The sequence below is a fragment of the Ammospiza caudacuta genome, chromosome 3 (genome assembly GCF_027887145.1).
Source record: "Ammospiza caudacuta isolate bAmmCau1 chromosome 3, bAmmCau1.pri, whole genome shotgun sequence".
NCBI lineage: Eukaryota > Metazoa > Chordata > Aves > Passeriformes > Passerellidae > Ammospiza > Ammospiza caudacuta.
In genome coordinates, this window is record NC_080595.1 from 45,621,693 (window position 1) to 45,634,491 (window position 12,799).

A 12,799-nucleotide genomic window follows, 5' to 3' on the forward strand; every position below is an offset into this window, starting at 1 on the left:
CTTTCCTGGAAGACTAGCTTTCCAGAAAGGGAATGCAATTAAGAAAGAATAAAAACCCAGTTGTCTTGAGTGTTTCTTAGTGCTTTTTTGGAATTACACTTCATTCAACTTCCACTTCAACTGAGTTCTTCCAGAGCAAGTTAACAAGTATAACCAACCCCTGGAGAAAACAGTATAGTTTCTCTCTCAATCCTCTCAATTGCTTTTCCAGGACACAGACTTAGCATCATTTCCATAGATGCTGAGAGCCTCTAGCTCCTGCTAGTTTCCACAAGAATTTTGGTTTGACAAGTCATCCTCTCTCCTGTTATCACACTGAATTTTAATGAGGCATAAAGATTCAGGTAAACTGAATCACATCAAGATGATACTGGTAGAAGAGAATCACACTTTGCTCTAAAGATTTTCAGCTTACTGAGGCAGTCCCTAAAGAACCAAGGAAGCATATATTTGAATTACTTGCAAAGATAGTAATAAATATTCAGATTTTATGTTCCTGTGTTCACAGATTAAATGAACAAAAATATGTTTTAATCACAGAACACTCCAATCATCTCCATCATCTTAAATCAGGGAAAAAGCTTCCTTAGGAAAATGAATAAAATTAATCTAGTATAAACCAGATGGCTTTAAAATTTAAAAGCTGCTTCTTCAGGAAATTACTTTACAACTCTTTACTAACCTCAGCTACTCTTTCCAAAAGTGGTTCCAGCCAGTGTTCATTGCACTCACAGTGACTATCCAGGAAGGTCAACACTTTGGCTTGTGCTGCATCTGCCCCTCTGACACGGGAGCGCATCAGGCCTGAGAAGTAAAGACAGAAAATTTTAAGTACTTCCTAGGGAAAACAATCAACTGTAGTGAGAAACTATTGCATTCTAAGTTAGTAATTAGTTAAATTACTCAGACAGGGCAAATACACAAGCTCCATTATCAAAACCAGATGCACATTAAGAATTCAGTGAAATGACTTCACACCAAACAGCCTGCAAGTGCCCAGCTTACTGCACTCCACAGGTTTCCATCTGATTTAAGCAGAAGAAGAAAAGTACCTTTTCAAAACAAGTGATACACGAATACAGATGGATCTGTATTACTCTAAGTGGTATTTACACCAATAAATCTTAAGATTGGACCTGAAAACAAGTATGCCTCTTCAAGTTCTACTAAGCCACTAAGGAAAGCACCATAATTAACTTACCCTCCCCACCTTTTTGCCACTCCCCATCTTAGTACTTACCAGAGTCTGTACAGTCTTCTATGAATTTCTTCAACAAATAACAATGCTTCATTAATTCCCATTGGAGAACCCTATCCAACCCATTTGTATTTCCTCTACATGGAAAGAATGGCTGTGCCTACAGCCATTCTCTTGTTTTGCAGTTTGTTTGGGGTTTGTTTGTTCTGAATAGATATCTTTAGGCAGAAACTTCTGGCAAAACCCAAAGGTTCTTCTCTATGTCTCGATTACATAGATGTCATCACTGATTTACTCTGCTCCTTTTCTTTACTATCTGTTCACTGGATGACCTCACCAATCCTTAAAGTCCCTTGCTATATAGACACACATAGCAAGCTTCCTCCCATTTCTTTGCAAATTTCCTCCCTACTTTTTTCTACTGCTATTCAAAAATTCATTGATTCCTTTTTGTTATGTGAGACCAAAGCCAAGTCTGATTTGGTTTGTTTTTATTTTCTTTTTTAAATTTTTTTTCCTTTTTCTTTCTTGATTGTTTCCCACTAAATCTGTCCTGTTTTGTTTGGGCATTTCCCCCCCTCACCAGCTGAAATACTGTAAAAGAATCAAGCCTGTTACTTGCTCCTCCCTTTACAAAACAAACACACAAAACATGACCATGCCAAGAGAACACAAGATGCTTATGAGGAAAAGCTTGTTTGCTCTGACCAACATTCAATATCAGCTCCATCAAGATCATTTTCCTATCTCTTATTTCAAGTGTGAACACAGTTCCAGGTACATGCTATGCCATGGCTCTCCAACATTTCACATTTTATCTGTGGCACAGTGACACGTAACTGTACCTCACAGACTTAATGCTGGTGCCTTAATTTCAGTCTTTGAATCTGTTCTGTTCAGTTTTTCCACATCAAACCATTCCCCAAGCACTATCACTATATTTTCTCAAACTTCTCAAATTCCACTCCCCAGAGCTAATTAATTTTAAATAATATTGTTGAAGAGCCATCTTTAGTTCTTTAGAAAACACACAACAGTGTTTTTAATTTCATAGTTTAAAAAAACAGACATGGGCACTTTGGTCATTGAGTCCTCCACAATCACATTCAGGCTTATAATGAATAGAGCTGAAAAGGTTACACTGAACATTTATTCTGTAGACTACCACACCCTCAAACACATCTGTTCCCATAACAAACTCTGGTACTAGAAATGAGACTAATAGCCACTAATATTAATTTCTGAAAGAAAGGCAGTTAATGTCACCCCCTTCACTGACACCATCTCTTCACCTCAACTTTTGCTTTAAAACACACTGCTTTCCTCTATTGTTCATACTGCTGAGCTACTCTTATCACCCTACACAGTGCTTAATTTCAGCAATTCTCTTAAATTTTAATTTGTATGTGTAATATTTAATCTCACAAAGATACAAACAAATACTCTGTCTTCTATCTGCAAACATTTGTGCTCTTCTGACCTAATAGATTTGTCAAATTACATTTAATTTTCAGATATAGGGATGCACATTCCTAATCATGTATTTGCATATGCATTGCAAATTAATATTTAAAATTACTAAAAGAAACAAACATCAAAAATGTGTTTCTTCATTCTGTTTTTTCTTTACTGCTACCTCCATCTTCAAGCGATACACTGAAAAATGACATTAACTTACTCAGAACCTGGCAACCATGGCAAGTCATAAAAGACTTGCTTTCCTAATAAGCCTTCATTCACAAGTATATTCCAAACAGAATATTTAAACACTAAGAACCCATCAGTTATTGCACTAACTTTAACTATGGGACAACACATGTTTTGTGCATGCAGTTTCCAGTTCCTGACAATCTAATGATTCCAGCTCTTCCCCAGGCCAGGCCAGCAGTCTAGAAGATGCAGCTTATAAAAATTAGCAAGCACATATGTGCTAATTCAGTCAGCTATTTCAACTGTCAAATCTCAGTTATTATTTCAAACAGCTGTAGATAACAGTTGCCTGCATCTAATACTTTAAACTCCACTATCAGTGAACTGCTGACTGAAGTGCTCAGTGCTGTGACACCACAACTTAAAAAGCAATGTAGAAGAAAACACAAATGTAAGACAAATTTGTTACAGGGCAAACTGGCTTCAGAAAAACCAGCATACTTGGTCCCAGCCCTCCTGGCTCCTCAAACCCTCTAGTCAAAGCAAGTTGCTTGTCTGGCTGTCCATCAACTAAATCCATAAAATGATATCTAATAAGGGAACCAGCAAAAAAAGACGTCTATTTTTAAGCTGCATAATTTCAAACACAGATACATTTTACAGTGAGACCTTGTGTACTATGGAAGCAGCTTAACTAAGGATTCAGGGCAGAAAGAGAAAGGAAAGGTTGAAGATTAAATGCAATTCCTGAAGGAAGCTCACACTATAAAAGCCAACAATGGGCAATTGTGCACAGAACAATATGGAAACAATCACAATTACTGTTTTTACCTGAACAATTACATCTTTTTTATTCCTTCCACTAGTATATTTATAAAGTGAAGATCTCTCTTCCAATAAGTAAAGCAGAATGTTCCTTTAAAAGACTTGATGAAAACTAACAGATAAGGCAGCACAGTGGAATTTGTATCTTACTTTCTTAAAATTAAGCCTACCTTCTCGCCGATCATTCCGAAGAACCCGTACTTTTTCAATTTTTCCCAAGAGAGCCCCATCATCAGCTTAAAAAAAAAAAACAATAATAGGTTTATGAATTAAAAAAAAAAAGGAAAAAAAGTCAGGTGATGAGAACCAGTTTTGCATCCAACATGCAAAAATAGTTTTGCATCCAACATTTGTATACCAGAAGAGATGCCATCTTTAAAGAAAACAAAAGTTTTGTAGGTGAAAATGTTTGTGTTCATAAATAGCTACTCATCTCACAAGAAATAGAGAAAAATTACCAGGCTAAGAAATTACTACCTTCACCATTTAACTTAAAGCTAGCTTAATTTTACAGTCTTGAAATAATTTTAATTATTTTCTCTTTGCTTTCATTAGACAGTTTCTACATTACATACAGAGAAAAAACTTCCATAAAATTAAATAAACTGCTTTGTTTGCCTATAAGAAAGCTCACTTTCTAACCAACATTAAGACAAACCTGACCTAAGCTAGTATTAGTAAAAGTATTAATGCAAATATATATTAGCTTCTTCTAAGAAATATGACTCTGAGGTCCATTTCAATTGTTTCAACTTCTGTCATGATACACTAGTACCTAGAAGACATGGACTTATTTTAGGTTCAGTAAGATTTTTTCTGAGAGACTGATGGAGATGGGCATTCTTTTAAAACAGCACTACAAAAATATTTGTTGCAAACACCATGGGTTTTATTTTTATTTAAGATAACACACTATGAAAAAGCTCTTTTTAAAAATACACTCTTATTATTTCCTGTTAGTTGAAGGACAAGATATACTGGAAATATTTATAGAGACTTCACATTTCCACAATGACAGATATGGAAGAGTTAAGACTTGGTTTTGACTAAGTCTCTGCCAATTCCTAATCACATTCCTCTGCCTATTCTCAACTGACTGACCTATCAGCATCAAGAAATCTTACCAGAATAAGCACAGTAAGGTAGGGTCCTATAAAAGTACTTACGATCATTACTGTAGTCATCCACCAGTATGATTTCCTTAATAAGATGTGATGGACTTTTTTTAAGGACACTGAAACAGACCAAAACAAAAAATCATTCCAGCAGTGTTAAATTTCCAAAATAATGTCAGAAAAGCAGCTACTCAGTTAAGCTGCAGTAGAACCTAGCCCAGGATATTACTTTCAACAACTGCTGATGGCCTGTTCTTACAAAAAGCATGAAAAGAGGCACATGTATAATTTTGTGTGCTCCTTCTTCCCTGCCTCCCTACCTCCCCCACTTCCACTATTCCAGCCCCCAGAAATCAGTGCATTAGACAATGTCCAACAAGGAACTTTTGCAGATATCTTTGAGTCAATATCACCTGGGAATCCATCTACCCTGACTTGTTCTTGAAACAGCCAGCCTCCAAACATCATCTGATAATCAGTCCCATACTTTCATGCATTTTAGTTAAGGCGAGCAATTTCTTTAACATCACTACTTCAGGATGTAAGAACTGAAGATCTCAATGAAATTAAAACTTACCTTTTCCTCTGCAAATAGCTCAGTATAGTTCAATAATGGGTTGTTACTTCCCATTCTTATCACAAGCTGACAGAAATGAATGGTCTGAAAGAAAAATGAGTCTCTTGTGCATACCTGACAACAGTTCGAAGCAAAGCAGACCTTGCCTCGTTATGAAAGGTGATCACCACACTAGTGGCTGGCAAGTCTATCCGCCACTGTTTCCTCTGGCACCTGAAAGAAATAAAACCCTGTCAGTTCAACCTAACTTTGACATTCCAGGCTTGGGAGATTGCCTTCATTGCAAAGCATTTATTGATTAAACTCACAGACACGCTGCCTAAGAAAAATGAAATAGCTTGTTTTCAAGTGAGATTATAATCAGCCTGCCTTTTGATGCTTTTGGCAGCTGTTTTAGTGCACAAAAGGCTAAAAAGTCAGTGGCAGATATGGGCAGGTTCAGACAAGTCACCAGACTGTCATCATTGCACTATGTCAAATGTCATTTGTGCAGCTGAGTATGAAACCAGAGCTCTTCTTTTACACTAAAAGCATGCAATACATCCAAGGCAATAAGCATATTTTCAACGAAAATGCATGGTTCACCACATGTTTCTTGTTTATAATGGCATGTGCCCACTTCTCCCTTTATTTTTAAAGCTCCTGTAACATCCTGGCCATACTTACAGATAAAACTAGTTTTCTATTCTAATGAGAATTTGTAAGGATCATGAATATTCAGAATGTGAAAAACAGAGCTAGCTGTGACAATGTTGAGCCAACTAAACGCAGAACTATATCCTTCCAAACCATAAAGATAATAAATAGTCTATGTCAACTCATTTTTCATCACCTCTAGAAACCTGAAATTAATATAATAAGCAAAAATAAGCAAATCCCAAAATGCTTCCTTCAGGACTACATACAGTTAAGCTATTTAATCAAATAAAATAAGCCTAAAAAGATATTATGCTCATTGTATTAGAAACTAACAGTTGTAGAAAACAATGTATATTGAGTTGATGCCAAAAGCATTACAATGTGCCAAGTCACAATACTGATTGCCATTTGTGCAGTGACACACATCAGTGATAAAATTCTACCTTTAATTAAAGGACATGGAAGAAATACAACAGGCCTAGCTGTCTTCAGAAAGAATAAACCCAACTAGCATACACCTGTAGCAAATTCAGCGATTTCAGTACTTATTTCAGCAATTAAATTCCTGTACTCTGTGCAGTATTAATCAGACCAGTTTTTAAGAGAAGTTTGCCACCCACACTTCTAAAACTAGCCTTCTGCCTGTATAAAAGCCCACTCCACACCCAATTAAACATCTGCAACATGCACCATAAACAATACAACTTCCACCTTCTTGGGATCAGAGAGCAAGCAGTAATGTGTTTCTTCCCCTGCCCCACTCCAGAAAAACCCAACAACCTGTGGTACTTTCGATACAACTCAAGCACAGTCACACACATTAGTGCCTGCATGAAACAAAACATTCTCATGCTGCAGTGACCTCACTTGGCTCTGCACAAAAGCAGAGTCTATGCCAAGCCTGCAACTGCTGTGTCAGATTAGCGGGGGCGTCTCTGGCTTTGTGGTGGGTGTACACGATGGCTTTGTCACTAGAGCCCTGCATGGAACAAATAAATCTCAAATGCCTGTGCTCCTGAAAAATAAAGAGCAGCTCCTCTAGTGTGAGCTTCTGGCAATTCATCTAGACAGCTAAAAGATGTGCAATTATTATACTCAAAGTCTGTGGTGCCAAAGAAGATATTCTTTATCCTGCTAGCTTTCAAATAACCCACAGAGGACAGAGCTACTGTGTACACAGTTATCACACAAAGCACTCGCATTAGAATAATTAAAAAGTCACATTAAACTTATATTGATCTCTTTGCAGAAGAGAGCACTTGAGCCAGATCATGTATTAGGGAGAATTACTCAAGGCAATGAAGCCTCTCAATTTTAAGAAAACTCAAGAGAAGAGCACTACTGTGTATTTCTGAGGGAGAAATAACACTTCTAGTCATCCAAATAAAACTGGAGGAATGTTTCACCAAGTATCACTGTTTTCAGCTCTTCATAAATCCCTGCTTTAACTGACTCAGTATCAGTCTTCCTCCTACTCTGCTGTGTCAACAGGGCCACAGTTAAAATTCAAACCAAAGAAACAATGTCATTATTTTTGGCACAAAGATTAAACTTTGTCTCCTCAAGCTGCAGCACTTCAATTTTACATGCAGAGTAAAAAAATACATTTATTTAAGACAGAACTTGAACTGAAAATTTCAATCAAGACCTTCAATGTTTAACACAGGTCAGTAAAATCAGTTAAAACATGAAAAGTACATTCCTTCCCCCAGTGATCTGGACTGGTTCATTTAACTAACAATTTTTCCCAGAACCTCTGATTTGTTTGAAACCGCTTTTGGCAGAAATATACATTTTAACCAGTGCAAGGAGAATATTCATTTCAACTGATCCTAAAGGCACAGGAAAGTTTATTTCTTCTCTACTTAAAAATAAGACTTAAGCGTGAGGTCAGAAGCTTCTAATAGGTGCCAAATGACAAAGAAAACAGTTCAGTGCAGCTATAGTACTTGACAGTAATTCCCAAAAATCATCACATCACATCAATTAGAAGATGTGATCAGAAATCATTAGTCCAAAGCATACATGGGGAACACTGGTCCACAAAAACCATGGGGTATTTAATCCTTTATCCCCCTTGGGAAACTATTTTACACTGACAGAAGGACAGTTCTATGAGTTTGCTATTACAACTGTGACACCCACTTGTCCCTTTCTGGATTTCCCAAATCTACCATGAAATGAAAGGAAGCACAGAGGTTTCTTAGAGTTGTGAGCATCAGCCCAAGTGGTAGTTTGTGAGCATCAGCTGGAGTGAGAATCCATGTTCCTGCTCAGAGTTCTCTCCACTTCCTTTCTTATGTTGTATCTGCCTGTTTCTCTCTTCTTCCTTTTGCTTAAAACAAAGGCAAGCAGCTAAAATGAGTGAACCAAAAGTGTCTGGTGGTACTGCTGGCATGCTTTCACAAAAAGCACGAGGAAAACTTTTGTCTTCCTGCTAGTAAAAGTTTGCATGATGTAAAAAAAGACTTCACAATATAGTAATTAAAAGATGCATAGTTACTCACACCTACTCATGTAATGCAGAATCCTGATACACATCAATACAATTAATAACAAGTTACTTAAGAAGAAACAAAGTATTTTCTCACCCAGGCTTCTTTCCTTAAAGAAGACTGCAACAGCTCCACAAGAGGTCTTAATCTCAATGTAGTTGACTTCAATTTTATTAGAAACTAACATGCTTCAAAGTGTCTTGTGCTCAGATAGTCTTCTTCCTATGGCTATTGCTTTTGTTTTTTCCACTGCACACTTCCCAAAAAATATTTAATGCAGCTTTTTAAGTTTTTGCAGTGAAAGGTCTTCCCAAAATAGAATGAAAATTAAACGCAGCGTGGCAAGGAACTCGTTAAGAACAACTTGTAAGAATGATTGCTTCAGTTTGTTTTACTGTTTGGTTCATTTTTTCTTTAAAAGATGACTGTTCACAGACTGATAGGCACTTAAATCTGCTCCATGGCACAGTCTAAGTAATAATCACAGCTCAGATATAGCCTGTCCCCAGTAACACATCTCTCTCTGGGTTCTTTTTCAGCTCTGTTTAGTGGAAACACTTAAGCAAGCCAGCATATAATAACAAGACCAACAGTTAAAAGAAATTACCATTGTAATATAATTTATCTCTGGATGTCTCTCTTACTTAAGTTATTCTCAACAGACACCCTTTGTCTTTAGAGACATGCCCCCTTCCCCCTCCAAGGTTATTAGATATCTAAAAAGTCCCAAATTCAGCATATCTGAATAACAGAAACTTCTAAAAAAGTTGAGAGTTGAGTTTGATCTCTTGGAAAAGAACACCTGATCTAAAAAATTAGAATACATTTCTTGTGGAAAAAAAGTATATGCTAAGAAGAAAACTCAAAAGTAATTTTAAACTCCTCAGTACAGCATCACAGGCATTGAGCTTTTTACTGCTTTCTTGACAACAGGTGAAACATCAGATTCTTCCTACTTTGACATGCAATTAGCAACAAACTACTTGGTTTACCCCATCTGCAACTACTTTGCATAAAGAAACCTAAATCCACACTATTATACAAGGGATTTCAGACATAACTGAGTTTCTACACAAATTTTCTTCAGTAGGCCATTTCTGATTAAAGAGCTTTATGGAAGAAAACAGGAATCTTCCTGTTCTCTTTCCTCTCCCGGGGTCTTTTTTTGCTTCTTCTACTTACAAATCTGTGAATGTACATTCATCCTAACTGTAGAATTAGCTAGGCAAATTAACCACATGTGGTTGGCAATGATATGTTTCGAGACTGGCTTGCCTAGTTTTTAAAACCAAACCAAACCTGGTTTTGTATTTTCAAGTTACAAAGTCCTAATAAGCAATTTTTTTTAAGCAAGACTCATGCAAGTTATTAAATCCTTTTTAAAATGAAGGTCTTCTCTAACCAATAGTAAATAATATCCTTCCTTACTGTGAGCTGTACTATTTCCTGAAACTGCACAAGCAGCCTGAAAGTATAATTCTGACCTATGTTTACCACGGTGTGACAAAATTGATTCCTTTAGGTTTAGAGTTGACAATCATCACATACAAACAGAATCACAGAGTGACTGAGATCCAAAGTGGCCCTGGAGATCTGTGAGCTCAAATTCCCTAGAAGCAGTACCTGCTACAGTAGGCTCTGCACTGGGCTTTGAATATCCCTAAGCCCGGAGACTTCACACCCTCTCTGGGCAACCTGCTCCACTGTTTGATCATCCTCACTGTGAGAGAGACTTACAAACATAGAAACCGAGAAATGCCACCAGATAAACAGGAAAAAAGAAAGACTGAAATGCAGCATCAGTTTGGATATATAGTACATGCTGATGCAAGTCCCAGAAACAGAAAAACTTGAATAAGATTCATTGTTCCTTAACCCACTGTTCAAGGATCAGAGAGTTTGCTGCTATTGGCCTTTCTAAAGCTGAAAACTCCTGCTTCAGAAAGAGCAGCTCAAGAGCAATAAATACAGAAAGGCAAATCCAAGCCAAGATGGCTCAGTTTGGCACTTACTGATCATGCCTGGTGTCAGGAATGCTGCGGTCCATTCGCAGTTTGTCACTCTCCACCTGATTGAATTTATTCCGTGCGTACGGATCCTGGCCCGATCGCACCACGGTAGCACCAACGTAGGCGTCCTGATCAAAGTCTTGCCACCGAACTTTCCCTACAGTAAAAACAGGAAAATAGCCAGTTTAATAGTCATGTTTTAAGGAACAACATTCAGTAATCCAAACACAATTGATGGAATATTTAATTAAGTAACTAAACTTCAACAGTAATGTTAACAGTGTAACACCAAAACTCACTTATATATTAAATTTGTCTAGACTATCCTGCAAATTAGAACCAAATTTTTAAAACAATGCAAAGAATCTGCAGAAATATGAATACCAAGTTTCACTGCCACAAGAATTCAGAAGTTTGCCTATATTAACTGAAAATAAAAAAAATAATGATTTAAGGGTGTACAGTTCTGTCTGTGACATCTTTGATGTTTAATTCCAGACTCTAATACTGCTTTGCAGTAACAATTCTCCTGTCTGTTACATCAGGCCAGAACAGACTACTAATCAACATATGAAATGAAAAAAGCCATGACCTGCTCTACTGCACACTTAAATCTTCTGGTTTCAACCCCTCCAGCTTCTGATAGCTCTCCCTTTCAACCTGTGACACTTCCCACTCCCTTTAATACTCAAACAGGCTATTTAAGGCCACTGGGAAAGTATAAAGTTTGGTCCAGAATACATAAACATTCAAAAAAAGGGAAATAACTGCTGGAAGGTGCAAAATTGGCTGATCTAACACCAGAAACAAAATTTGTAGACAGGTCTGTTAAGGAAAACAAATAACTGAAAATATCTGCCAGAAACCAACTTAAATAAGCCAGGCTCTTCAGCTTTTTGAGATTTATTTCTCAATACATACACAAAGTAAGGGCTTTGCCAAACTAGTAGACATAGATAACCAGTCTTATTTCCCTTCTCCAAAGAGTGGCTAAGTTAAGGTAGGCCAAAGGATACAGAAAAAAAGGCATCAAGAGCAAAGAGCTTATGACTGAAAAAGAAAAATCATGCCTCACATGTTCCTGGGGATGGGAGTTCCCAGCTGCTTAAAAGAAAGCTTGCCTTGGTTAGTTCTTTCTGTAAGAACTCACATTATTTCAAATGTTTGGCCAGACATATTTGTAAGCAAAACACAAGGAATCATAGAAGAGGAGCAAAACCTGTGATGCTATCTCATCAGTAGTTGTCCTTGTCACAGGTTAAACTTCTTCAATTGTGTAAAATATTCAAATTCAATTTTCATTTTTCTGTATGCTTTAGTTTGTCAATTGTAGCTATATATAAAATCTCCTTTATGTGAAACAGTTAAGCAGCAAAAGAAGTTTATGGAAACATTTACATGAAATGAAGATTCCTTAACACTTAGTTTTCCTAACTCATCCTCAAGGCTTGAGGATTTCACTCAAACAAAATAAAAATCACGTTGCTCTGTTATTTTCCAGCATGTGACAAATACTGAACAAGCATGAGGAAAAAAAATAAAGTACACTACCAGCACAGTTAGGAAAATCTGCCAAATCAAAAGCTAGAAATAAACCTAAAAATGTATAAACCTTGGCTGAATCTTCAGTCAAAATAACAGTCCCAAGGTGACTTGTCTGTTGCCTGCCAGCATCATCCAACAAGAGAAATGGACTACTTCTGTACCAGAGGCTTTTACAGTACCTCAAACCTACTGAAGGACAATACAAACATACTAGCAAAGAACACACTCCCTATTGTTTTATCTCAAAGGAGCAGTGAAGCAGGTGAGATTTAAGGATGCTGAAGCTATAAGCACAAAGAAGTACATGTTGCTAAAGTAATCCTAGCACTTTCAAACGACAAGAATTATTAGAATCAGAACAACGGCAGTGATTTATGGCTTTCACTGATAAATGTTTTATGGCTATGGATCTTTCACAACAAATCTTACTGCAATACCTGGAGGTAGTGTCTCCACACTTTGTGCCTTGTCCTCCACATCATTGCCACGCACTTCTTTCCTTTTGGGGTCGATATCATTTGGGTCCTCCTGAAAAAAAGTAAATGATCTTTAAAATAATCTTAATTTAGTTTTGTGTCGTCAAAGTAAACTAGGTTTTCCAGATTTTAGACTTAAGAGTGGTCCAAGAAAACAAGGATTTTAAGAGAAACAATGATTATTCTCTCAATTTCTTGAAAAACACGAGAGTCAGACTTTTGCAATTAATTTATGTAAAAATTCTTCTTTGGAAAAATAAAAGGAAATTA

General features: G+C 36.8%; 1 protein-coding gene across 1 annotated transcript in view; it reads right to left on the reverse strand.

Annotated features, from left to right (window-relative positions):
* GALNT2 (polypeptide N-acetylgalactosaminyltransferase 2) overlaps positions 1 to 12,799 on the reverse strand; it is an 88,897-nt gene that overhangs the window by 27,486 nt on the left and 48,612 nt on the right. Inside the window, exons 2-7 of the mRNA XM_058801069.1 lie at positions 12,491 to 12,581; positions 10,512 to 10,665; positions 5,480 to 5,578; positions 4,840 to 4,907; positions 3,844 to 3,909; positions 683 to 804 (exon numbers count right to left, since the gene is read on the reverse strand). Of these exons, the coding sequence (XP_058657052.1) occupies positions 683 to 804; positions 3,844 to 3,909; positions 4,840 to 4,907; positions 5,480 to 5,578; positions 10,512 to 10,665; positions 12,491 to 12,581 (600 nt within the window). The remainder of the gene's footprint in view (positions 1 to 682; positions 805 to 3,843; positions 3,910 to 4,839; positions 4,908 to 5,479; positions 5,579 to 10,511; positions 10,666 to 12,490; positions 12,582 to 12,799) is intronic.